The sequence below is a fragment of the Perna viridis genome, chromosome 9 (genome assembly GCF_037379345.1).
Source record: "Perna viridis isolate PV_CMFRI_1.1 ecotype Kerala chromosome 9, ASM3737934v1, whole genome shotgun sequence".
NCBI lineage: Eukaryota > Metazoa > Mollusca > Bivalvia > Mytilida > Mytilidae > Perna > Perna viridis.
Genome location: NC_142453.1, coordinates 14,812,377 through 14,837,630, shown reverse-complemented (window position 1 = coordinate 14,837,630; position 25,254 = coordinate 14,812,377). Strand labels below are relative to the sequence as shown.

Sequence of the window (25,254 nt, the reverse complement as noted above, 5' to 3'; positions counted from 1 at the left end):
AAATACCTCATATGTATCTCTAAGGTTTCACATTGTATGCCGTAGTTATTTAACAATAACTTTAAATTTTGTTCATTTTATATCACAAATACTCGTCATATCAAAGTTGACAGTACATTTCGAAAATAGAAAATGAAAGGCCTAGAATCAGAAAAAGAAAACAGCGGATCATGCTTCTTGTACACTTTGACATTTTTTGCGGCGATTGGGGGATTTTTATTCGGGTACGACACGGGAGTCGTTTCTGGTGCTATGCTATTATTGAAGGACGAGTTTAATCTCGATTCATTTTCTCAGGAAATAATTGTGAGTGTTACGATTGCAACTGCCATTATTTTCGCGCTTGTAAGTGGGTTCTTAAATTCACTTTTTGGAAGGAAAATCACAACTCTAATCGGGAGCGTGGTGTTCACAGTTGGAGCCATAGTTCTTGGTGTTGCCCAGAATACAATGATGCTGATAGTCGGTAGAGGTATTTTGGGAATCGGAATTGGTAAGTGGGGTTCTAATTTTTGTTTTTTTCCTCCTATTTTGGTACAAAATTTTATATCACTGATACATATGACCTTTACGAAGTCAAGTCTCAAATGAAATAAGTAGCAGTTTTTAAAAAATCAGACAAGAAACCTACTTTTATTTCTTGTTCAGAAACAATTACTGGTCACAAAATCAGTCTTAGTTTTCATTTGGTTGAAAAAAAAAATATATAATTTTCCATGAAATTTGCATTTTTCAAGAGTTTTCGTTTCCTGGTTTGATGAATGTTTGATTTTCTCACAAATACAGATCTGAATACACAATGGGCTATTGTTACGTAAAAATATAGCATATGTAGACCGAGAAAGCAGTGTTTGATGGGGGTTTTCTACACTATGATTCACTTTACCATTCGCAGTGTCTGATTTTCGTGTTGACTGGTACTTTATATATTTAGAATTAACAGCAGCCTCGTTATCATTTATAGTCGATTTCTTACCATTTGCAAGGGTGATATAACTTTGTTGGATACTTTTTGTTTGAACCTTGAATTTAAGGGTGGATCTAGAAATTTATAACGGGGAGGGGGTTCCAGGCTATCACTCACTCGATCATTTTTACCGTAAATTTTCACTGGCAAAATTGAAAAATATTCTAACAAAAGTTTGGGCAGATTTCTTACTTCGACACATCCTCGAATGCACAACTTCAATATGTCAAAAAACGTCAAAAACCATTACCACAAAACATTGTCAATACATATAACGGAATGCCAGTATGATTAGAACGAACACTTTAACCGTTAAGGAGTGGGTTTAGAGAGGTTTTACTGCAGTACTAATAGCATAACCAAAGGAAGGCTTCGATTACACTTCAATGACGTATATCACAAATGACATTGAATTTAATGACGTGTAACCTTTTTAAAGTGACATTGACCCTAGTTACACATAATACAGTTTATCACAATTTTGACTACGAAGTGTAAGTGACGTCAGTGACGTATTTATCAAATCAAAATGACATTAACATAAATAAAAGTTATCTTCAACAGGTATTACATCAATGACAGTGCCTGTATACATCGCAGAATGTGCCCCACCTAGCATGAGAGGGCGACTTGTAGCTCTGAACAATGCTTCTATAACTTCTGGACAGTTTATTGCCAGTGTTGTAGATGGAGCTTTTAGTTACGATGAAAAGAACGGTTGGAGGTAAGTATGGAGAGCATGACATTTAAAGCCAGTTAAGCAACCGCCGAAGAGACGAAAGAATAATCAAGGGAACCAAGGCCATAACGGTAATCAAAAGAATGTAATCCAGGGACAAAGACCAGACATGGAAAACAGACATACACAACAAAGAACATAAAGTTACTAAAATCATACATACAAAGTAACAAAAGTAAATGAACATCTTGGTTCCCACTAAAAACTGGGAGCATGAACCAGGTGCACCGGTAGGGTAAGCGTCCTCTGTTTCTCTAGAAACACCCGCCGAGGTGCTCATAAAAAGTCAAGTCCGGGGTAGACAAACGAGGAAAGGAAAACTATGACCCGTTAAATAAATCAGTTTTCATGGTGCTGATGGATACACCATAACGATCCACGAGTTCATGATAACGACCATAAAACTTCTGTAGTGATGACTTCAATCTTGTAGCAACATAATCCTGTTCCAGAAGCCTATTAGAGTTCTAGTGCGATACAAAAAGTCTGCGTAGTTTCGGCAAAACTATAGAACAAAATACATTCAGTCATAGAGAAGTGTGCAATATTTGCCCATGATAGATTGGTGAGGATTTTTTAATGCCTTATGTAATTATAAATTACCGGATATAGGACTGATATGACTGATCAGATATACAATTGTTGAACTTTTTTTATTATTACCCCTTTCCGCTTAACATTTTTAAGGTATACATATATATGTAAAAGAGAGCATGAAGCATAATTGTTTAACTTGCTAGCTATGACGAATTTGCAGAGATTGTTGGTCTAATCATGCACTGTCTCCTAGTATTCAGCCCAACTGAGCTTATAGCATCCATTACATTCCTTTAACATGTAATATTATACATTGTAGGTACATGCTTGGACTAGCTGGAATTCCATCTGCTATACAGTTTATAGGGTTCATATTTTTACCAGAAAGTCCAAGATGGTTACTTAGTAAAGGATCTGATGATGCAGCTAGGACGATCTTACGGAAAATTCGGGGAACCGATGACGTCGAAGATGAAATATTAGATGTCAAAGCAAGATTTAAAGAGCAAGTTGAACTAAACAGCAATGGTAAAGTTAAATTTAAATGTTCATGTATTTATACCGTGCCAATGAATAAATATTGCAGTTGCCAGTATTTTTTTAGATATAATTTTGACGTTGCTTTTTGAGGGGGTAATCCAAGTTCTTGTAGTTAACTGGGGGACAATGTACATGACCGTGTATTAGATCATATAAAATGGGCTCTCTTACTAATTATACAAAACACACAAAAATGTCTGCCTAATGTGAACATTAAACTTTAAAGTTGATGAAGTGTGTACTTTATTACTACGCGAGAACTGAAATGTTTGAGCCATGAAGTTTGAGGAGTAAGGTATTCAAGAGGCCGTGTTGTTCGAGGTTTCAAAGACTTTTCAGCAAGGAATTTCTAGGTGTCTCTTATTGGTTAATTATGTTCTTTGTTGTGTTTGTCTGTTTTCTTTGTCTAGTCTTTGTCCCTGGATTGTATTTTTTTGGTTTCCGCTCCGCTAGAATCTTGGTTCCCTTGATTACTCTTCCTACAAGTGTGTTGCACATGTAACTACATCTGGTTATAAGATCCTGCAATTGTAGATACATTTATTTTTAAATTGTTGAATTATAGGCTAGAAAGTTTTGAAGATCACGTTGATTCAGAGACTCAGCAAAACGAATATCATATGTCTTATGATAGAATGATATTTCCAATGTAGATAAGAATTGTACAGTTCTTTTACAGATGAGTTTATATTGAAGAGGATTATGACGACGCCGTCTGTTCGGAGAGCTCTGATACTAGGATGTGGTCTTCAATTATTCCAACAGCTAAGTGGGATTAACACAGTCATGTACGTCGGAACCGGATTGATGCATTGTTTTATTCTTATTTTGTTCAAACGTTGGTACTGAAAATAATAGCTTATACCATTACGTATTACAACTAACGCTTCAGTTGAACAACACAGAAAAAATGCATGTTAATGTATACTGACACTGTACCATAGAACTATAGTGCTCCACGAATGAAATTGTTCGTCTTAAGTACCAGTCCACATAAAATTCAGACATTGCCAATGGTAAAGTGATTCATGGTGAAGAAAAACCCACCAAACAAATGATGCTTTTTCAGTCTACATATGCTATATTTTCACAGAACAATAACCATTTCTGCATTCAGATCTGCACTTTTAAGAAAATCATACATTCATCTCCCACTGAAATCAACCAAATGAAGCCAAATCAAGAACGATAACTCTTCCAAAGTGCAAATTCATGTACAATCTATATGATTTTTATCTCAAAAGCGCAACAACCTAATGAAAAGCTAAGACTGGTTATGTGATCATAAATTGTTTCTGAACAAGAAATAAGACTGAATTCGGTGGGTTTTTAACATGCATGAATCACCTTCTGTCTGATTTTTAGAAAGACTAATACTTAAAAGCAATTAAAGTGGTTCTTAACAAATTAGACAATACATGTATAGCAATTCCATTTCTGTGATGTATGCAATATGAAATCGGCAAATAACGTACAATTACAACAGTACAAAAGAAACGCAACACACAAATACTGACATCGTTCAACTTAAATCACAGATCATAGATCCCTTGCAGAATTGGTCAAATAATTACAAATGTACTTATGAGTATTTGTTCGTGGGCATTTTTTTTCCAACTTAAGCGGAACAGATAATAAATCATGGTTAATATTAAGGAAAATAACCACATAGAAGTGGTTCCTTTCCATGGGTAAAACTGATCATACACAATACATGTGTGTTTGATATACCGGTCGTATAAAGCGTTATTTAATGCATGTTGTTTATCTAGCCCAATATAGGTAAAGGGGTTCTGATCTTAACACTGGGAACTTTATTGCCTGCAGGTACTACAGTGCCAGTATAATAAAGATGACAGGTGTCCGTGACAATTCCACTGCTATCTGGATGTCAGCAGCTACAGCATTCGTCAATTTTGTCTTCTCATTGGTTGGTATGTGGTTAGTTGAGAAGCTTGGAAGACGGTTACTTTGCCTTCTAAGTTTATTAGGTAATATTAACTAGACAGTAATCTGATAATTATGTCGATGTTTGAATTGGTACAATTTATACCTATAAACGTCTACAGGCGCGGATCCAAGGACTGGCATGCTAGCCCAACGCCCCTCTAAAATCGGCAAGAAAAATAATTTCACCACAAGTTTCACCCCATAATATTTTTGCCTTGCTTTGCATGGCCTTTAATTCAATTAACGCCCCCCCCCACACACACACACTCAAATCCTGAATCCGCCCCTGGTTTATTACCCAAATACAATATCACTGCCTGGGACCCCTTTCCACTTGAGTCCACCGTACGCTCTAAAATGGTGGCGAGTCCAGCGTACGGCCTAAATTTTGGACCGAGTCCCAATTTATTTCACAACTCTGCGTCCGAGTTCAGTGTAAGAAATCTCTTGCGTCCGAAACGCGCATGCGGGAGAACTGTATTCGCTTTACAAACGGGTCGAATCCAGCGTACAAAAAGGGAGTTATACCCTTTTATATGTCACTCAGTGGCAATTTAGCCGAGCCCGGATACCATTACATGTTCTTCAGCAAAACGACAGTTTACACCAAACTCCGAACAACTAGTACGGTTCACCAGCATATTCTCGACCATTGTTTTTAAAGTATACAAATATGTCAGGCGAAAAATTATTCACTCGATCAAAGTTTCATTTCCTTCATTCCCATATTTTGTGTCCGGCGCGCTTCAAATATCGGTAGCGTCAGTTTCTCCAAGGAAGAAATGTAACATTCAGTATTCTTGATTTCTTTCATTAACAGGTATTCTTATAAGCCTGGCTGTGTTAGCTATTGGGTTTCAGCTATCTGCCAACGATTCTCCACCAATAACTTTTACTGAGATGGCCGATAATAGTACATGTTCAACAGTAAGGTATAAATTATATTGAACGACACTTTCGCTAAGACATTGCGATCATTACGCCGTTTTATAAATTTTACAAACTCTACTTAGGCATGGATAGTTCACTCTACAACTACTCTACAGAGACGAGTATCACTAAGTAGAATCTATTAAGTAAGGCTTTGGACTTCCTTCGCCTAGCTTAAAAAAGAGTACAACTTACACACATGGAAGTCTGCCACTTATCCTTACCTTGTATAAGTTCTCGAAATTGACAAATTAGGGAAGTTTCCGACGATGGCAAGCGCAACGACTTCGTTTGCCTAACTGTCATCTATCCTTTCTTGAGTTTTTGTCTCTTCCTTATGCACTTTGAAAGAAAATGCGACAACTACACAATTTTCTAAATAGGTCAGAATAGACAATTACACAAAAATACTGGAATATTGATATAATGCCCATAAATTTTGGTCTTCATTTCAAAAGTTCTACGGTCATCACCGTGATTTGAATGGACCTTGTTTTCAATCTGACAAACTACCCCCACCTCTTGTAATTATTCTTGAGGTCACCCATGGTTTTTTGGTTGGTGCAGTTCGTTTTTCTGTTTGTACTTGTATTTGTTTCTATGTATTGTGCGATTTATTTTTCTTCTGTTGTCCTTTTTAATTTACCATTATTACATCTCAAACTATTCATTTTTACAGTTCCTGTCAATCTTGTATTCAAGAAGCGGGTTGTGGATTTTGTTATACAGAAGTTGGTAAATCTGCTGCCAACGGATCCTGTCTACCATACACAGAGTCAACTTACTCCACAGTGGGTCGTTGTAACTCCACAACACTGCCATCAAGCCTGGTGTGGGCAGATAATTTCTGCCCATCAAAGTATTCGTGGATGGGATTATTAGGATTAGTTCTGTACTTGATGGCATTTGCACCAGGTATGAATGGCAAACATGGAACATTTTCTAAAAATGTTTCAGGTATTAAATATTGTCAATAGATATAAAAAATAGTATAGTAATATAGTTATTGGGACTTTTAAAAAAAATGACCTAATTTTAATTACTAGAACGAAAACATAGTAATGCAAGAAAAGGAACTATGAAATTGCAACTTCAGACACCATTTTAAAAAAAAAATGCAACACCCAAGTCAGAAAACGCCCAATTTCAAACAAAACAAATGACTTCATTTTTTTCTAATTTTAACAATAAAACGTCCACAACTTTTATAAAACTGTAGCATTTGGGTTCCTCTGAAGACCCATTTTTCCGTGTATACCACAGTTAAGTCTGAAATAGTAAAAAAACGCAGCTGCTTTACTTCAAAGTATTTACTTAAGTTTAACAAACACTACAAATGATTTATTAATTGCATCAGGATGGAAACCAGTAGAAGAAAACTAAGGGCAGAACCTGCCGACCAAAGTTGTTCGTTACCGATAGTCATTTGTTTTGTAGGTCTTGGTCCAGTTCCATGGACAGTTAATTCAGAGATCTATCCGCTCTGGGCAAGGAGTGCTTGTACTGCCATGGCAACATCTACTAATTGGATGTTTAATTTAATAGTTTCTCTCACATTTCTCACTTTAATCGAAAAAATAACTTCATATGGTAAGTGTAATATGGATATCTGTCTGTCTGTTCGTTAAGGAATCATTATACCCCCGTTTGCCCGGCGGGGCTATATAGAGATTGTTCATGTTATTTGCCCACGGAATTTCTTTTATTGGACACTTCAGTTATTTCATTTTGTTTAAACGGAGATAAACATTGCATCACATATAAATAAATCTGCTTCGTAAAACAGTTTACCTAATCAGTTTTAGTTTTAAAAAAATGTTGAGGGTATTTTATTTTGGTGTATGAGCTCTGCAAAATAATTGTCGAATTTTAATGACTAGGTCGAGAGCATAATCATGCAAGTAAATGTTTACGGTGTCTTTATGGTATATTTTATGTACATGTATATCATATTGCAATGCAAAACAAAAAAAACCCAACTTTTTAATATATTACAGTGTATTTATTATTGATATTAGAGTGAAATAATGATAACAATAAATCAGTAATCCAAGCGGAGTGTATACATTAAAGTTGTAAAAATAAATTACACGAGTTATTTATTGTGCACCACATGCATTGAGGTTATATTGACACAAAAATGTTATTATTAGTTCTTGTAATTTAATTTTCAGTTTATGATTTAAAAAAAAAGTAAATCGGCTAACAACACTATATGACGTCAATCTCATGGTGAAAATACATGTATGGGTTTATTCCTCGAATGCCAACATCCTTTGATCTACCGACAATTTACCTGTAAAATTTTGTTGGCATTCAAGGAATGGTGCCAGTGGTTATAACAACAAAGTTGCATGCTTATCAAAACATCTATACTAATTAACAGATAGGTTATTTACAGGTGACTTATTTCAGTTCATATTTCAGATAGTTATTCCAGTTGTTAAAATCTTAATATTATTGTTTTTTTGCTGTTTCTACTTAATTTTTCTTCACAAAATCATAGATGTACATGTATAGCGCGATAGACTTTTGAATTATTTTTGTAGTCCAATAACTTGAAGATATTTCAATTCACCACAAGAATACTAGTACTAGAATAGTTACTAAGTACAATTTTTTTATTTAATAAAATATTTGTAATTGCTACACAATGTAGAAGATCAGTTTTGCTGTAAGTTGTTTAAGGACTATGCTCTTTTTACCGTAATTTGATATCACATGACTTTGTTTATCAATGTTAAATTTCTGAATTTCATTAATATTTTTAAATATAATCTATACATTTCTTAAAATAAAAGTAAAAAAATGTTAAAATTTTATTATTTTTTTACAAATTTTAATAATTCAGGTTTATTATATTCTAACATATTTTTAAAATTCTGCTGTTTTCCATATAAAAAAGGTATAATGTTCCATTTATCGACTTCACTGATTAATCGCAACAGTTAAATAGTTATAACACATTTGAATTGTTATAAAAACTCCTACTGTTATAATATAAACATCAATTGAAATATTTTTGTTGGCATTCAAGGAATAGGTAACATATAAATGTTGGCATTCGAGGAAGACACCCATGTATAATATAGTAAACTATAAAATATCAAACAGCCAGGAGAGATAAGATATCGAAAATTAAATTATTGTAAAATAACATTTTTTTCACGTTTATAGGTACATACTGGTTGTTTGTTGGAATTGTGGCAGTCGCTTTTCTATTTTTGTTTATAACATTACCAGAAACTAAAGGTTTAAAACTTGAGGAAGTGCAACAACTTTTTGAGGAAGGATCTTGTATGTGTGGGAAAACTGTTCGGAGAGATGACGAAGTCGATGTAGAAGAACCTAAGAGTTCATACTCATCTACACAATTATGACATGTTGTTAATCTGTAAGGATCTGGATGTACTCACGATCTGTGTGACTAGGGAATAATGTGTCGACCTATTATACTGTATCTGATGTGATGTTATGTTAAAAAAGCATAGTTTTATATTAGATCAAAAATATGCTAGCTCTTATTGTAGCCGATTTGTAAAATACAATATCATTAAAATGTACTCGAGCCAACTAGTAAATAAAATAATTGTTCCCAAGACAAACGGCTGTAACCTTTATGATACCGAATAGCAGATTTTGCAACCTCATTTCTCACATTTTTGGCGGTCTATCATTTTTCGAGCTCAGTTTTTAAGGCATCAACTTATACTAGAGAAGGGGTGGGCATTGAAATAAAATAGAAATTGCTTACAAATTTTAGCAAAATATTTATTTCAGCCATGGACAAAACATAACCCCAATATGTAGATTTTTAAAGCAACTCCAGCTAATGCTGAAAACAATATTTTCAAATTTTTCGATTTTGTAAAACAAAACCCAATAATGAATACCAGAATCCCCAAGAAGAAAAGGGTCCGTGTCTAATATGGTGAAGTAACTTTGTGATATTTTTAATAAAATTTGAAAACTTGACAAGATTTGAATACGTTAACACATTTATACTGACATGCTACAATTGCGTTTCTCTTAAAAATGTCCTCTATTCTGTATACTGCAAGTACTATTCAATCACTACAGTGTTTTCGACATATTTACTGATAGGTTACCAAAATTAAACTGTATCCTGACATACATGTAGCAATTTCTTGTTAGCAAAAAACAAAAAAAACCAAAAAAAAACCAAAAAAACAAATCTATCGTCGTCTGCTAAATGTTGTATTGAGTTTGGCAATAAATCATATTTGTTCATTAAACATGTCATAATTTGGTTTCCTTTATCCTGATTCTCGTTATTACGACCCCCCTTCATAAAAGCCTGGATCCGCCCCTGTTCATGGGGCACTTAAAGCTGGCTCAGGGTGGCTACTGAAAAAAAAATTGATGTTTGAAAAATTATTCCCTTTTTTGAGTCTTCATTTACGGACAGAAACAACGGTGGTTGTTTAGGGGGTGTTTTGGCAATATTGCGTTAAAATCGAAAAAAAATCACCCACATCTATTTTAGACCTTAGTGGAAGTGGGGACCCCCCATACAGAAATAGCGTTGTGAAGAATTACACTCTTGTATCCATCTAAACGTTTCATTTTCAGATAGGAAAAGACATCCCGTCCACGTCAATTAAAAAATAAATTTAAGAACCCAAACATTTTCAAAAACTACAAAAAATATTCTAGCTAAATAAAAGTGCAATACATCCGCGTAAACTGGGATTGTTAATTGTAGAGGGACCTGAGTTGTATTTATACCTGTCATTTCAGTCAGGAACGATTATCATGGTAAATCCTGAAATTCGAGGCTTTAAAACGTTTGCTGTACGTATCTCTTTTTTGATTGGTCAATGATATCTGGAGACAGTTGAACTTAAAACTGTACTTTTGGAATTGCCTTTTTGTTGTTAACACTTAACTTCACTCAGTGATTATAGTTGAAATAACTTAAGAAAACTATAACCCTTTCAAATAAATAGATCGTAAATCTAATAAATAAGCATTTTTGAATATTTTGCAAAAGTAAAAAAATAAGAAACCTTTGCATATACACTTTTATGCAGAAGTTAGGTCTCTGAACGACCGACGTATTCAAAAAGGACAGTCATCATTGAAGGCAGAGGCCCAGATCTCTGTCACGTTAAAGATGACATGTCTTTGATTTCATTGCTTGCGATATAAAAAACGCCGATTTCTTTTCAAAGTTACAAATACGTGCTTTTATCAACATCCTTGAGCTTCCCTTGAGAAAAGAAATCAATACCCCCGCAAATCCACACTTCGCCGACTACTATAATAGACAGAGAACTTGACAAAAACGTAAAAGTAAATACATATTTTACCTTGTCTAACTATTTCTGTCATCAAGATAAATAAAAGTCGTGATAATTGTTTTTTTTTGTCGACATAAATGATAATTTTATCTCAAAAAGTCGCGATAATTTTTCATGATAGTAAGGATAATTATGTCGACCGTTCGAGTTAATTATCACGACTTATAGAGAGTCATGCCAATATGTAGCTTCCACATAAATATTTTTGCGATAGCGATAGAGGAGGATATTGAAGCTTATGTATATGGTATGTACATTAGACTAACATGTTTGGCATAATTTTCATTCTCTGTATCCACTGTTTCCTTTGTCATTGCGGAAAAAGATATACAGCTCTAAATCTCCTATTCCGAAAGAGTTGAAGCTTTGTATAATTATACTGTATCACCTTAATATATATACATGCATCAAACATTTAGGAAAAAGAAGATTTTATTAATTAAACTCAGGCGCCGAAGCGCTACATAAGCATGAAATTAAACATGGTAATAACTACAAATGCATATACTAGCCATGAAATAATGAAAAACATGGGGATAGTGAGTACATTTGACTATAACAAAGAGCACAATTTTGTAATAAATTTTGATACATTCATGATCAACCTTTTGTTACATATCTGAAGCATACCTATCATCTTAATTTCGTTTGGGTGTGTGGTATAATAGCTTGGAATGAATTTGTTTCTAATGTCTGTAATATCAACATTTTTGCAAATAAATAAGTAATGGAATTCATCTCACAGCATTGGTATTACATTTATGACATATTCTATTTTCTCTCTGTATATCGTACCAACGACCAGTCTCGACTGGAATTTTTAAATTTGACAGTCGCAGTTTAGTAAAATGAATTCTACTTTCTTGATGAAGTCTAAGTAGATATGGCTCAAGTTTAAACTCCTCTTTAAAAGTGAGATAAAATAATCCTCTAGATGTGCTGAGAAGATCAGATCACCATTTTTGAACAAACTGATCCCTAAGAACCTGTCTTACATGTATTTTAAGCCATTCATTACTTACATGTATGTTTTCGGTAAAAAGGAAACTAAACCCTGTATCATTCAAAATAGATTTTATGAATTTCATCCACTTAAAACTATTTTCCTCATACATATAGTGCCTAGATAGACTTTCATATATTTTAGAAGGTAAAGTTTTTGATGATACAAGCCTGTTCCAAAATGTAATCATGCGACATTTAACATCGATATCAAGTGGGTAACGACCCAATTCACCATACACCAAGTAATTTTGTGCGGTTGTTCGAACCCGAATTATTCTTTTGAGAAACTGCAGGTGTACTTTCTCTATGTTGTCGTTTTTATCAAAACCTATGACTTCACATGAGTATAACAATATGGGTTTCACCAATGTATCAAAAGTTTTCAGTTGGAGATCAATAGGCAAATTTAAGTTCCTTATCTTAAAATACACAGAATATAATGCTTTTTATGCTTGCTCAACCAACCTTTTCTTTGCATTTACGAAACTATTATTAAAATTAAAAAGAATTCCCAAGTAAGTATATGATTCACAAACTTCCAAAATATTACCATTAAAAGTAAGTACAACATTGTCATTGCATCTTCTTTTTGTAAACGCAACAACTTTTGTTTTAGCAACATTGACATGCAATTTCCAAGTATTACAATAGTCATGAAAAATATCTAACATAGCTTGCATACCTTCAACACTCTCTGACATTAAAACTCTGTCGTCGGCGTATAATAAAAGAAAAATTTTCAAATAAATATCAAGATACTCTTCAGAAATGTTACCCAATAAACTCAGACCATCAGCTCCATTTTGGTCTAAATGTTGTTCCATATCAATTATAAATAAGGAAAATAAGAAAGGTTTTCACCCTGTCTGACACCTATGTTGCAAGCAAAGAAATCAGAATTTTGACCATTTTTGTAACACAGGATTTTACATTCTGATAAAGATTTTTGATGATTCTGAAACATTTTCCATTAATGTTATTTTGTAGTAACTTTTGCCATAGTCCAGCCCTCGAAATAGTATCAAAAGCTCGACTGAAATCAATAAAAGTACAAAAGAGTTTCTTCTTTTTTGAAATATAAAAATTAATAAGACTATGTAATTTAAAAATATTGTCAACTGTAGAGTGCGATTTCCTAAACCCAGACTGGACTTGCGATATCAGTCCAACCTCATCCGAAAATTTAGTAAGTCTATTATTCAGTATACCAGTAAACACCTTTCCAAAACAGCTCATAAACGTGATAGGCCTGTAATTTGTAGGGTCATTTGATGAACCCTTATTTTTAAATATAGGGGTTATAACACCAACTGACCAGCTTTCCGGTATAATACCAGTATCAAAAATATAATTGAAAAGTTTAGCATAAATTTCAATCATAATGTTTAAGGTACTCATTATACACATTATCGAGACCACGTGATTTATTATTGTGTAAATTCATTATAACATGTCTTATTTCAGACTGAGATATAGGAGCATTTAAACTTTCATTATCTTGCATTACATTTTCGTTCAAGTTAAAATTTAGATCGTCAGCCTCCTCGTCGGTATCATTTACATCTTTGAAGTAATCGTAAAGATCAGATAATGATACATCGACTGATTGCTTTTTCATCTTTGTCATACGATTTAAAATACTCCAGAATTTTTTAGGTTCCGATGAATTTGCAGTACGTATTTCATTCAGGACTTTGTTTTGGTAGTTTTCAAAACTACTGTTAAGAGCCCTTTTATATGCTTGACTAGCTTTAGCTAGACATTCACGATTGTGATCGGTTTTAAATCTATAATATATTTTTCTAGCCCTATGAAAAGTGTCCCTCTTTTGTTTGCACTCAGTATTAAACCATTCATTGGGTTGTAAGAAAATGTGTATAATTCATTCGTAAAAATCACTTAAAAAATAGTGTTAAAACAAATGGAAACTACAAGTACGCTGCGGTGCTTCTATTTATGAATCATATCAACTACTATAATAGACATAGAACTTGACAAAAACGAAAAAGTAAATACATATTTTACCTTGTCTAAGTAAACAACCTTTCCTTCTCACTAAACGACTCTCGTTGTCAACGTTGAGACGGAACGTCACAAACGTACGTAAATTAATGGTCAGTAACCGCAACAAGATTACCACGTGGAAATCATAAGTACTCAGCATTTCTCGCTGAACAAAAGGAAAATCTTCGTATGTCCCAGGCACATTATTTACACACCATTTGCCTATAATTTGAACGGTCATAGATCGATATTTTTATATCCCGGATTTCGTTTCGTCAAAACCAATGTGTCATGTAGTGTCGGTGCTGTAACGGTTAGCATGGTTGCTTTCAAGCAAGCGATCCGGGTTCGATTCCCGGCCAACGCATATACAATTCTGAAAATTTGGTCTCATTTTGTTGAAATAAAGTGGTTTTGAGGCAGTCCACACAGAAGTTTCAAGTGCTTTTTTCATAACGACGTACATATTTTTCTAATCCTTGATGTATGTAGATTCAAGTAATTTATAAGTAAATTAGTGATAATCGTCATAAAAACCAGTAGCCACGCAACAGACAGAAAAAAATATTACTGCGTTTTATTTTAAACTACCACAGGATATGAAAGCATGCATGGAGGAGGAGGTGAAAAAAGGAAAACAAATAATAACACGCTTGTCTTTTTATGTGTAATTGATCAGTGAGGGGTCCAGGTGAGGTCGTAATGAGCATATATTCATTTAGAATTTGTCGTTCTACTTTGATTTTTACATGTCATTGGTAGTATCGCTGTGCCTCAAACACCAGTCAAATCCATTGTTATATATACATGTAATTGCATTTTATTCTATTCGTCACATTGCGTATTCATATCGTCTATGTATCCAGTTTTTGTACGGTTAGGCCATGTGTTTGGAATTCAAGATAACAGGATTGTCATTTTATTTTTGACAGATTTGCCGTTACAGGTATCATAACGAACCTGACCTTTAAGCTACATTGTACATTGTAAACCTAGTATATCTAATCAGTAAAACAGGTGTATTGAACTTTTTAAAAATTACAGTTGAGATTTCTTTCATTTACAATGAAATAAGCATTATGTAACTATTTCATTCCCTCTCTTGCTTTTTTTTTCCAGTTGTCAAAAATCATTTAACAAAATCAAAACAATGCGACTGAATCAAGCAAATTAGGTTTATTTATATTTACTTCAATTTACAAACAACATATTTATGTCTATGATCGTAGAAATTAGACCATCTTCTCCTAAGGGTGTTAGCCTTATATGGGACTGAACATGATCTTCCGCTGCTGTTGTATTTGATATCCAGGTCATTTACACCAGGAACAAACCAGCCAGACCATCTTCCATTAAACCACCTTATCTTGTATGCGATGATGCGTCCATCAGTAATGTCTTGATCTACCATATTGAGCCCTGCAGCCCATCTACAATCCCTGGATGGGCCTCGGGTCACTTCTCTGCAGCTTGCCTGTCAGGCAAAAAGATTAGATTTTGAAAGTTCTTGTGATATTATTATATATAAATATACATATAAATAATTTTTTGTCTGAAAACATTTAATGTACGCCCTTATTAAGAGATTAAGGCATCATTCACAGTCCAAAATGACCACAACATCAATGCTCTCACAATCCATTGTTTAGATGTTTATGTTTTTGAACTGTAAAAAGAGTTTATTGAGAAAATAGAAACATTTTTCGGTGAAATTTTAAAATTTTCCCAACTCCTATTAATCACGCAGCCTGGAAAATTTTCTGGTCAAAATGGTGGAATAGCTGAAACTTTGCCTCGATGGTCGAAAACGCATTATGCCGTTAAATTAAGACTATATTTAGTCGCATCGAAGTTTGTCTTATTGCGTCTGGTTTAGACTATTTTTAAAGCCGAGGAATGCGATTAACATATTTACCGTCCTTGAAGTTGTTTAAAGGGACACGTACGTCTCGTGCATAGTGGGATTACCTAACAATATTTACAGAACACACAAAGAAAAGTCTTTTTAGTACGAAACGAATGATTCCTATTTGTATACGAAAAAGCGACGAGAGTGCCGAATTGAAAGCCAGGCTCATTTTGTGGTTACAATAGCGCAATAATGTCTCCTCGGTATTCAGCCAGATCTTTACACTAATATGAAGCCAAGGAGTAAGTACAAAAACATTTACGATTGGTGGATAATAAAAAGTAATTAAGGAACCAAAAGTATCTAATCTGAAAGTTAACAGCCGATATAAGTATGTTTTATGGGACACTTAAAGCTTAGGAAGGCTTCTGAAAAATTTATGAAAAAAATATCCCCAATTTTTTAGCTTTAATTTACGGACAGAAACGCCGCATGTCATGGTAAGGGAGCGAAAGTGGACTAACAAATCCCTGACTTGGGAGGATACCTCATGTTTGACATATAAAATTAATTTAAAACCGTCTGAACTGGTGTAGAAGTGCCAATAACTTGTCACATGACCAATATACTATTGGGTCTACGCGATCACTAAACGCAAAACATCCCTCAATACGCTGTAACGCGGGAAATTATAACTACTATGGCGTGTGAAAATTAGGATTTAAACTGTTTTTAATTAAATAATATGTTACACGTCCCACCACATCTTTCTGCCGCATTTGCGACACGGTTGATAAACAAATATCAGAAATACCGAAAGATGATTCGAAACAAATTCATTATTGAATTAAGAATAAAAATGACTTTCTAAACCAAGAAATATTTCGTATATTTGAATAAACGGTCAAACTTGTAAATAAATAAACAAAGACTTGGTTCGTTGAAATTAATTACTTTTACTCTAAGAACCTGTCTGATTAAGTTAAAACCACTGCACATCCGCGGTGAATGAAAAATTGAAAAATATTTTACTGAAACAACCGCAAACTACTGGTTCGCGAATGTGGTTTCGCAGTTTGTCCATTGAAACATAATCTATTGATCATGATTTATAAATGGAATTCCGTTTAGAACTGTTTCTTAAGGCAACAACCTACAGTGACTGATTGACTGATAAATCTTAAAAAAAAACCCAACTTACTTGAGTATTGATATCATATATAACATTCTGTGACCAAGCAATCCCCGCCATCAATAACACAACAAAGATGACTGTCGATGCCATGGCTATTGCAGTTTACGCTGAGGTAGCTAGTTGATCTTTTATATTGAAAATAAAATCATGTACGGGAAATAGAAATCGGATGGACATTTCTGTTTATTTTGTAATTACTTTTTTTGTAGGAAAAAGATATGTTTACACTGGAAACATAAGTCGGAAAACCGGATTTGCGTTATTCCCATCTTTATATGTTTTGTTTTATTGCGTTTGTTTAATTGTTTAAATTTCAGATCATAGGTCCCACCTACAGTGTCCTAGATGTCATAATACTGTTGATATATTTTGAATTGAAACAAGCGTGGATGCCTTTCATTGAAAACAATAATTGTATACATATCATACATGTAGTTTCCAACAGGTTTTCATTGAAAGTATTTGGTTGGTAATATATGCCAAGTGCCGGTTTTTGCTAATTTGCTACAAGATTGAAGTCATCACTACAGAAGTTTTATGGTCGTCATCATGAACTCGTGGATCGTTATGATGTATCCATCTGCACCATGAAAACTGATTTATTCAACGGGTCATAGTTTTCCTTTCGTCGTTTGTCTATCCCGGACTTGACTTTTTATGAGCAACTCGGCGGGTGTTTCTAGAAAAGCAGAGGACGCTTACCCTACCGGTGCACCTGGTCCATGCTCCCAGATTTTAGTGGAGTCCGAGTTGCTCATTTACTTTTGTTACTGTGTATGTATGATTTTAGTTACTTTATGTTCTTTGTTATGTATGTCTATTTTCCATGTCTGGTCTTTGTCCCTGGATTACATTCTTTTGATTACCGCTATAACCTTGGTTCCCCTGATTACACTTTCCTTGACTACTCTTTTATTTTAAACTGTGTCAATAACGGAAAACTAAAAATAGAATGTTCGAAGCGGAGAATGTGGGTAAATGTAGCTTATGTTGCTTTCGTTTTGGTTGCTTTTGAAGTTTTATGGTTTTCTACTTTGCGGTAAAAAAAATCAAATGATCCAACAACTCAAGTTCATTCATCTGTTGTGTGTGTAGAGATTCATTAGTCTAACTCTTTTGTGGACAGAGGCTTTGATTTTTTCAGTAAATTTTAGAAGACTTCATGTTTCCCCTTTAAATTCAAATTGGTGATTGTTTCTTGTTCTAAAATAATCAAATACTTCGTACTTAAGTATGTAATTATATATATCGTTTAACTACGAGTTACAAGTTTAGGAATAGCAAAATGTACCAACAATCCTCTTTCAAAACTTTTAACTTCTATACTCACAACTGTCAAAGAGGGTCTGCAGTCATACCACAACACTTGTTACTCTCGTAGTGGTATTAATTCAATGTGAATCCTGAAAAATTCGAAAGATCTTTTGGAAACAATTAGTTCAAGACTATTATCTGAATATAATAGCATTAAAACCTATGATTTTTCAATACTGTATACTTCTATTCCCCATACTCAGTTAAAATCCCGACTTAAAAACGTCATACATCGTTGTTTTTTTCAAAAAAGATGGTACACCTAGATACAAATCTATAGTTCTTGGTAGAGATTCCTCATACTTTGTAAGAAATAATGCAAAATCATCTTCCAAATATACAGGGGAATATGTTTAAAAAATGCTGGAATTTTTAATCGACAACATATTTGTCAAGTGTGGTGGACGTGTTTTTCAACAAACGGTCGGCATTCCAATGGGAACAAATTGTGCTCCTTTACTTGCTGACCTATTCCTTCACTCTTATGAGGCTGACTTTATAGCTGATCTGATCAGAAAGAAAGAATATCGTTTGGCTAGATCCTTCAATCTCAGTTTCCGCTATATAGATGACATATTATCTTTAAACAATCCTAATTTCGGGGATTTGATACATCGCATCTACCCAAAAGAACTTGAGATAAAGGATACTACAGACACTGTGAAGTCAGCCTCATATTTTGACCTACACTTAGAAATTGATGGTAAAGGAAAACTATTGACCAAACTTTACGACAAACGTGATGACTTTTCATTTAGAATTGTCAACTTTCCTTTCATCTGTGGCAACATTCCTTCAGCACCTGCGTATGGAGTGTTCACATCACAACTCATACGTTATGCCAGAGCTTGCCGAAACTACGCAGACTTTTTGTATCGCACTAGAACTCTTACAAATAGGCTTCTGGAACAGGATTATGTTGCTTTAAGATTGAAGTCATCACTACAGAAGTTTTATGGTCGTCTTCATGAACTCGTGGATCGTTATGATGTATCCATCTGCACCATGAAAACTGATTTATTCAACGGGTCATAGTTTTCCTTTCGTCGTTTGTCTATCCCGGACTTGACTTTTTATGAGCAACTCGGCGGGTGTTTCTAGAAAAGCAGAGGACGCTTACCCTACCGGTGCACCTGGTCCATGCTCCCAGTTTTTAGTGGAGTCCGAGTTGCTCATTTACTTTTGTTACTTTGTATGTATGATTTTAGTTACTTTATGTTCTTTGTTGTGTATGTCTGTTTTCCATGTCTGGTCTTTGTCCCTGGATTACATTTTTGATTACCGCTATAACCTTGGTTCCCTTGATCACACTTTCCTCTTGAAAATTACAATATATATGTTTCAAATGAGGTTGTGAACAGATTCTTCCTAATTAAATAATTAAACACTTATGTTTTGAGTGCATCGAACAGTTACACATAATAAGAGTAAACATATAAATTTATAAAAAAAGTTTATTTCATAATCTATGAATGCGGAAATAAAAGGAAGGCAGAAAATGTGCTGTAGTCGGCGCCATGGACATCGCCTTTCCCATTGGTGCCAGTTCGGACCCAAACTTTATCATTTCGGTTGACCTGGAGGAAAAAGAACAGTGCAATATGAAGAGGAAGAGGAAAAAGGAAATAGAACGAAATGTCATTCCAAAGGTTGATATTGTTTACATATTAATGCATTGTGCAGGTACATGTATATGTGGGAAAAATAAATAGTACTCTGTATTATTTAGTTGCTATTGAGATGAAATTTATTTCAAGATTTCTTAGAAATACTGATGAGTACATTAATCAGGGAGTGTATATTGTAATATAAAAAGCAGGGTACATTGAACATTGGCTTTTTACCTGTAGAACAACAGTTTGGGACGCGCTTCCGTAATCACCGTCACCACTCCCTGCTGTATCAGCGTATGCCCAAGCCTGTGCTCTACCGTTCACCATTAGTTCTGTAGCCTGGTTCTCTTGATGGTTTACGTTTGCTGTCCACGAAATGACGTACATACCGGAAGTAGGAGGTGTGAAAATTCCGGTAGAGGTATCATACAACGACGACGATGTGTTTGTCACAAGCTGCAAAAGTTACATTGAAATCTAGCTTTAGAAGTTCTTAATTGTTATATAACTACAGAATTAAAAAGTACTTGTGCAGAAAAACTACACACAACAGTGATCAGTTGCTAATTTCTCTGAAGGTCTTTTTTGAAACTGTAAAGACAATTGCTCTAGTGATCGAATGAAGTCGGAGTAGAATTGTTGCCGTCATAAAAGATAATATTTTTGAAAATTGTGTTTCTTTTCCAGGTTCAATATCTCTTTCAAATACACAATATATTAGACAATTGAAATCGAAACAGAATTTCTATACATTTATCGTATGAAGATATTTCAACTTACTTCATCAAAAATAACGGTTTGATGGGGACTGAGACCGTGTAAACTACCAGACAGCTTGGCATAAAATGCTACTTGCGCTTCTGTGTAAGCTCTTCTGTTGACTGGAAACATAAATAGCGTGAAAAAACATTTTGCAGACATTTAGCACGTTCCTTACATAACATATCGCCCCAAGACGATTTACTCATAAACAATAATTATAAGTACTTTAATATATTAATGCTTAAAAAAACAAATAGTAAGCATAGATCATTGACCTCATATTCGGTCATTTGTTATTGTGATAAGACTACTTCAGAAATTCTTTCGAATGATAAAGTAATAAACACAGACCTTACTAATTATAGAAAGTCACTCTTTTTTCATACCTTTGTGATCATTTGCATAGCCTTTAATAATGTGTTCTGCTTCCTCTATCCTGTCAGCATAGTCGGAGTTCGTCCTCTCGTTGTCCTCCAATCTTGATTCCAAATCTTTCACTAAATCTCGTAGTGTTTCGAATTCATCCTCAAACTCTTGCAAAAGACTATCATCATTCAGGACGGTGCCCTTTACTCCAACGATACAAAGTAAAGCAAGAAAACAATGACAAAACATTTCAAAATAAATTTTTTCAGCTATATGTTCTACAAAACCACAACCTCTGCGATAGCAACTCTCCAATATTTGACCTACTGTGAAGATAAGACAATCCCTGATATTGTTGTCAGTAAGTGGGACAAAAAAGTAGGAATACGTAGTTTAATATCTACATCTGTAAATCGTGATACATATTGAAATAGCATTCCTTATTAACTTCTGATTGAATTTAAATCGAAATATCGATAAAAACATTCCGAAGCGTCAGCAGGCCAGTGGAGTAATTCAAATATGTCAAAATCCAAAAGCATGGCCTGAACGTGAATATAGGAAACCAAGATGAAGCAAAATAAGGTTACTGTTATTCATCAATGGGTCATCCGTTGTTATCATCATGTTTAACTCGTTAAAACCTTTTTATTTAGCTATTTCAGCAATTTCTAAGCCATACATTTAAACAAGTTAAGAACGAATGGAAAACAATCGTGCAAAACATATATATATATATAATCAAAGACTGAAGTCTTCAAAGTCGCTAATCGTCAAATATTCACTGCCACAGATTTTAGCTTACTTTCAACATCCGAAATGGTACAAATGCGATATGCTCTAAAATCGGGTAACTTCCGCTAATATCTTGCTTCCCTTGATGTTATGGCGTACTCTTTCGTAACCGTTTTGACCCGAATGCTTTCAATCACCCGGAACAACAACTGGCAATGATCATGAACAAAATCTTATCAAAAACAATAAATAAACAATAATCAATAAACTACTTTGCAAGAAAAAATATCGGATGTTTAAATTTCGCAACCATTTCTATTTAATAACCTCATATTCATTACAATTTCGTATTATTTTTACGTTAAAAAGTTACAAACGAGACAATTGTTTATCAACAGTTTCGATTTTTCATCGATTGCAAACACTTGAAGCTCCGATGTATCCACTAAGAGATATGGTATGTTTACGGGAAGAGAATAAATGAATACTCGATCATAAACTTTTTAATATGATATCTGCATTACAACATCTCCGATTGACATATGAAGATGTATTGTATGTTAACAGAAGGGAAATAAATGAATACTCGATCAGAAAATAAGAACAGGTCATTTTTTTGGAGAATATACTCTATTGCTTTTGAAAATACGGTCACTGCGTATATCTTTTATATGATAACCCTACTTCTATATCTCCGACTAACATGTGAAAAGGTATTGTATGTTAAATGAATAAATTATATACTCGATCTGTAATTATATATGAATATGATAATTATTCATAAACGGTCAAAGTGATTTTGTTTAATATGATAACTATAAAAATCCTTTAACTGAAATAATTGTAATACCTTTTATCCATTTTATTCAAGTAGTATTTTAATTACTTCACACAAGTCTTCCTACTGCTCATATATGAGTTGTCATTGATGTAAACATTTAGAATTTTTGTTGGTTTTTTGTAGAAATGACCCTAATTTTGGTGTCAAAGATGTTCTGGTCTCTGCGTCTCACCAAAACATTTTTTTTTATCAGAAAGTAAGCCACCAAAAAGCACTTAAATTGAGTACACTCTTAAAAGGAGTTCTCATATAGCTTTGACCCAGAGACGACTTTCGGTGATTATTTTTTAATCCATGTTTTTCACAACCTCATTACAATGAATATATATCTAATATTTTGTTGAAATCAAACAGTTTTTAAAGCAACCAAGGGATACATTCGTATATACTAATTGGTTTCCTGTCCAGACTGTATTTAGTGAAAAGTTAAACTAACCACATGAAAATACTTGTTCGGCTATTTTTCTTGCGTTAAAAGAATAACTTTAACAATTACAAACAAATTCACAGTTGTTAGAATCTTAAAGTGTCAAAATGAACTCACAAAGTATCGTATCTATGTGACAAAGTGTATTTTATTGCCTATTACCTGCCGGATAGTACATAGTCTTTATTATATTATCATCTGCTATTCAATGTGCTCAGTATTTTTTTTGGTGTAGTCAGTTGATTCTTAATTCTTCTGGGTTGTAGTTTTTTTCTACCTGTCCAGTTTAGCAATTAAAGACAAATGTCACACCTAGGTAAGTTTTTATGATTAGTTCTTATTGGTCAGTTTTCACTTTTGCGGAGATTTGATATGGTGACTAGTTTGGACATTTGTAAAACTCAGACTATAACGAAAAATTAGCATATGTTGTAACAGAGTGTTAGAGCATAATGTACTTTTGGAACTATAGCCATTTCTTTATCTTGTAGGTTTCCCACTTTACTTGAGGTGTATGAATGTCGTTTGAAGTGAATACTATTGTTTTCTTTCCTCTATAGGTGAGTATGTCTTTTGGCCTGTATGTTAAGTTAGGAGAGAGAAATTTCTGATTCTGTGGATGTTTGATGGTATAGATATGTAGTTTGTTTGTATAATGATATATTTTATACATACAGTTATTCTGATAGGGACCGTGACTTCTACAGTTGTGGGTCTATTTATATGTTAAATAAATAAAGAGTAACGAATAATCAAGGGAACCAAGGTTATAGCGGTAATCAAAAGAATGTAATGATCCAGGGACAAAGACCAGACATGGAAAACAGACATACACAACAAAGAACATAAAGTAACTAAAATCATACATACAAAGTAACAAAAGCAAATGAGCAACTCGGACTCCACTAAAAACTGGGAGCATGGACCAGGTGCACCGGTAGGGTAAGCGTCCTCTGCTTTTCTAGAAACACCCGCCGAGTTGCCCATAAAAAGTAAAGTCTGGGGTAGACGAAAGAGGAAAGGAAAACTATGACCCGTTGAACAAATCAGTTTTTATGACGCAAATGGATACACCCTAACGATCCACGATTTCATGATGACGACCAAAATACTTTTGTGGTGATGACTTCAATCTTGTAGCAACATAACCCTGCTCCAGAAGCCTATTTGTTAGAAATCTAGCGCGATACAAAAAGTCTGCGTAGTCTCGGCAAACTCTGGCATAACGTATGAGTTGTGATATGAACACTCCTTATGCAGGTGTTGAAAGGATGTTGCCACAGATGAAAGGAAAGTTGACAATTTTGACTGAAAGGTCATCACGTTTGTCGTAAAATTTGGTCAATAGTTTTCCTTTACCATCAATTTCTAAGTGTAGGTCAAGATATGAGGCTGACTTCACAGTGTCTGTAGTATCCTTTATCTCAAGTTCTTTTGGAAGGTGCGATGTATCAAATCTCCAAAATAAATATTTTTTAAAGATAATACGTCATACATATATAGCGGAAACTGAGATTAAAGGATTTAGCTAAAGGCTATTCTTTCTTTCTGATCAGATCAGCTATAAAGTCAGCCTCATAAGAGTGAAGGAATAGGTCAGCAAGTAGAGGAGCACAATTTGTTCCCATTAGAATGTCGAACGTTTATTAAAGTCACATAATCAAAATCAGTTGTATTTAGATTCTGATTTGCATAATCAATATGCAATTCCTATTGTCAGGTTACATTTGATCTATAAATGATATTTATAAATAATAATTATGGGATCATATATGTCTGTATCCCTTTTATTATAATTATTACATTATTTTCATAGTACCTTTACACTAGTCTGGGCTGATGGAATGAGTGGAAGTTTTCTGTAAACCCAATTCCATAAATTGGTAAGAATAGTAAAGAATATGCATTACTAATGATGTTTATTGCCTATGGAAATCAATGGATGTAATTTATCAATGCTGATTGAACATTGGATTAGCACAATTAAAATGTACATACTGTAACTTGTTTATTCGATCCTGTTCACTGTCCTAATTATAACTCGTATATGTTTCTTTACTCGTATTCCATGTATTTTAGATATGACTATGAATTCTGTGATATTTATTATATGTTGTATCTTGCAGCGTTTATTTATAAAGAGCCTGAATAAATGT

The 25,254-nt window shown here is 34.0% G+C and overlaps 3 protein-coding genes and 2 long non-coding RNA genes across 5 annotated transcripts; 2 read left to right on the top strand and 3 right to left on the bottom strand.

The window, feature by feature from the left end:
* On the top strand, positions 1–9,641 carry LOC148606907 (proton myo-inositol cotransporter-like). Its single transcript, XM_088546759.1, has 9 exons — positions 1–493; positions 1,532–1,691; positions 2,563–2,771; positions 3,463–3,571; positions 4,611–4,774; positions 5,554–5,665; positions 6,343–6,578; positions 7,101–7,253; positions 8,841–9,641. Exons 1-9 carry the CDS (start codon positions 133–135, stop codon positions 9,041–9,043), a joined length of 1,707 nt encoding a protein of 568 aa, XP_088402885.1. The 5' UTR covers positions 1–132; the 3' UTR covers positions 9,044–9,641.
* On the bottom strand, positions 3,490–14,698 carry LOC148606906 (uncharacterized). Its single transcript, XR_015915454.1, has 3 exons — positions 14,018–14,698; positions 5,888–6,005; positions 3,490–3,628 (listed from the first exon to the last, which is right to left on the bottom strand). It is a non-coding gene; the product is annotated as an uncharacterized LOC148606906 (long non-coding RNA).
* LOC148606903 (uncharacterized) lies at positions 11,201–25,254 on the top strand. The gene is made up of 3 exons (XR_015915455.1): positions 11,201–11,234; positions 23,590–23,658; positions 24,915–25,254. It is a non-coding gene; the product is annotated as an uncharacterized LOC148606903 (long non-coding RNA).
* On the bottom strand, positions 15,158–17,198 carry LOC148606905 (uncharacterized). The gene is made up of 2 exons (XM_088546638.1): positions 17,047–17,198; positions 15,158–15,470 (listed from the first exon to the last, which is right to left on the bottom strand). Exons 1-2 carry the CDS (start codon positions 17,128–17,130, stop codon positions 15,183–15,185), a joined length of 372 nt encoding a protein of 123 aa, XP_088402764.1. The 5' UTR covers positions 17,131–17,198; the 3' UTR covers positions 15,158–15,182.
* Positions 19,791–21,432, bottom strand: LOC148606904 (complement C1q-like protein 4). Its single transcript, XM_088546715.1, has 4 exons — positions 21,116–21,432; positions 20,748–20,848; positions 20,199–20,423; positions 19,791–19,931 (listed from the first exon to the last, which is right to left on the bottom strand). Exons 1-4 carry the CDS (start codon positions 21,342–21,344, stop codon positions 19,821–19,823), a joined length of 666 nt encoding a protein of 221 aa, XP_088402841.1. The 5' UTR covers positions 21,345–21,432; the 3' UTR covers positions 19,791–19,820.

What these genes read in the sequence shown, in the direction of transcription:
- LOC148606907 (XM_088546759.1), top strand. Translation starts at nt 133, where the DNA reads ATGAAAGGCCTAGAATCAGAAAAAGAAAACAGCGGATCATGCTTCTTG. An exon ending in TTGCCTTCTAAGTTTATTAG is followed by an intron (nt 4,775 to 5,553) that starts GTAATATTAACT and finishes TTTCATTAACAG; the next exon opens with GTATTCTTATAAGCCTGGCT. An exon ending in AGTACATGTTCAACAGTAAG is followed by an intron (nt 5,666 to 6,342) that starts GTATAAATTATA and finishes TCATTTTTACAG; the next exon opens with TTCCTGTCAATCTTGTATTC.
- LOC148606905 (XM_088546638.1), bottom strand. Translation starts at nt 17,130, where the DNA reads ATGGCATCGACAGTCATCTTTGTTGTGTTATTGATGGCGGGGATTGCT. An exon ending in TATATGATATCAATACTCAA is followed by an intron (nt 15,471 to 17,046) that starts GTAAGTTGGGTT and finishes TTTGCCTGACAG; the next exon opens with GCAAGCTGCAGAGAAGTGAC.
- LOC148606904 (XM_088546715.1), bottom strand. Translation starts at nt 21,344, where the DNA reads ATGTTTTGTCATTGTTTTCTTGCTTTACTTTGTATCGTTGGAGTAAAG. An exon ending in CTATGCAAATGATCACAAAG is followed by an intron (nt 20,849 to 21,115) that starts GTATGAAAAAAG and finishes TTATGTTTCCAG; the next exon opens with TCAACAGAAGAGCTTACACA. An exon ending in CCCAAACTGTTGTTCTACAG is followed by an intron (nt 19,932 to 20,198) that starts GTAAAAAGCCAA and finishes TTTTTCCTCCAG; the next exon opens with GTCAACCGAAATGATAAAGT.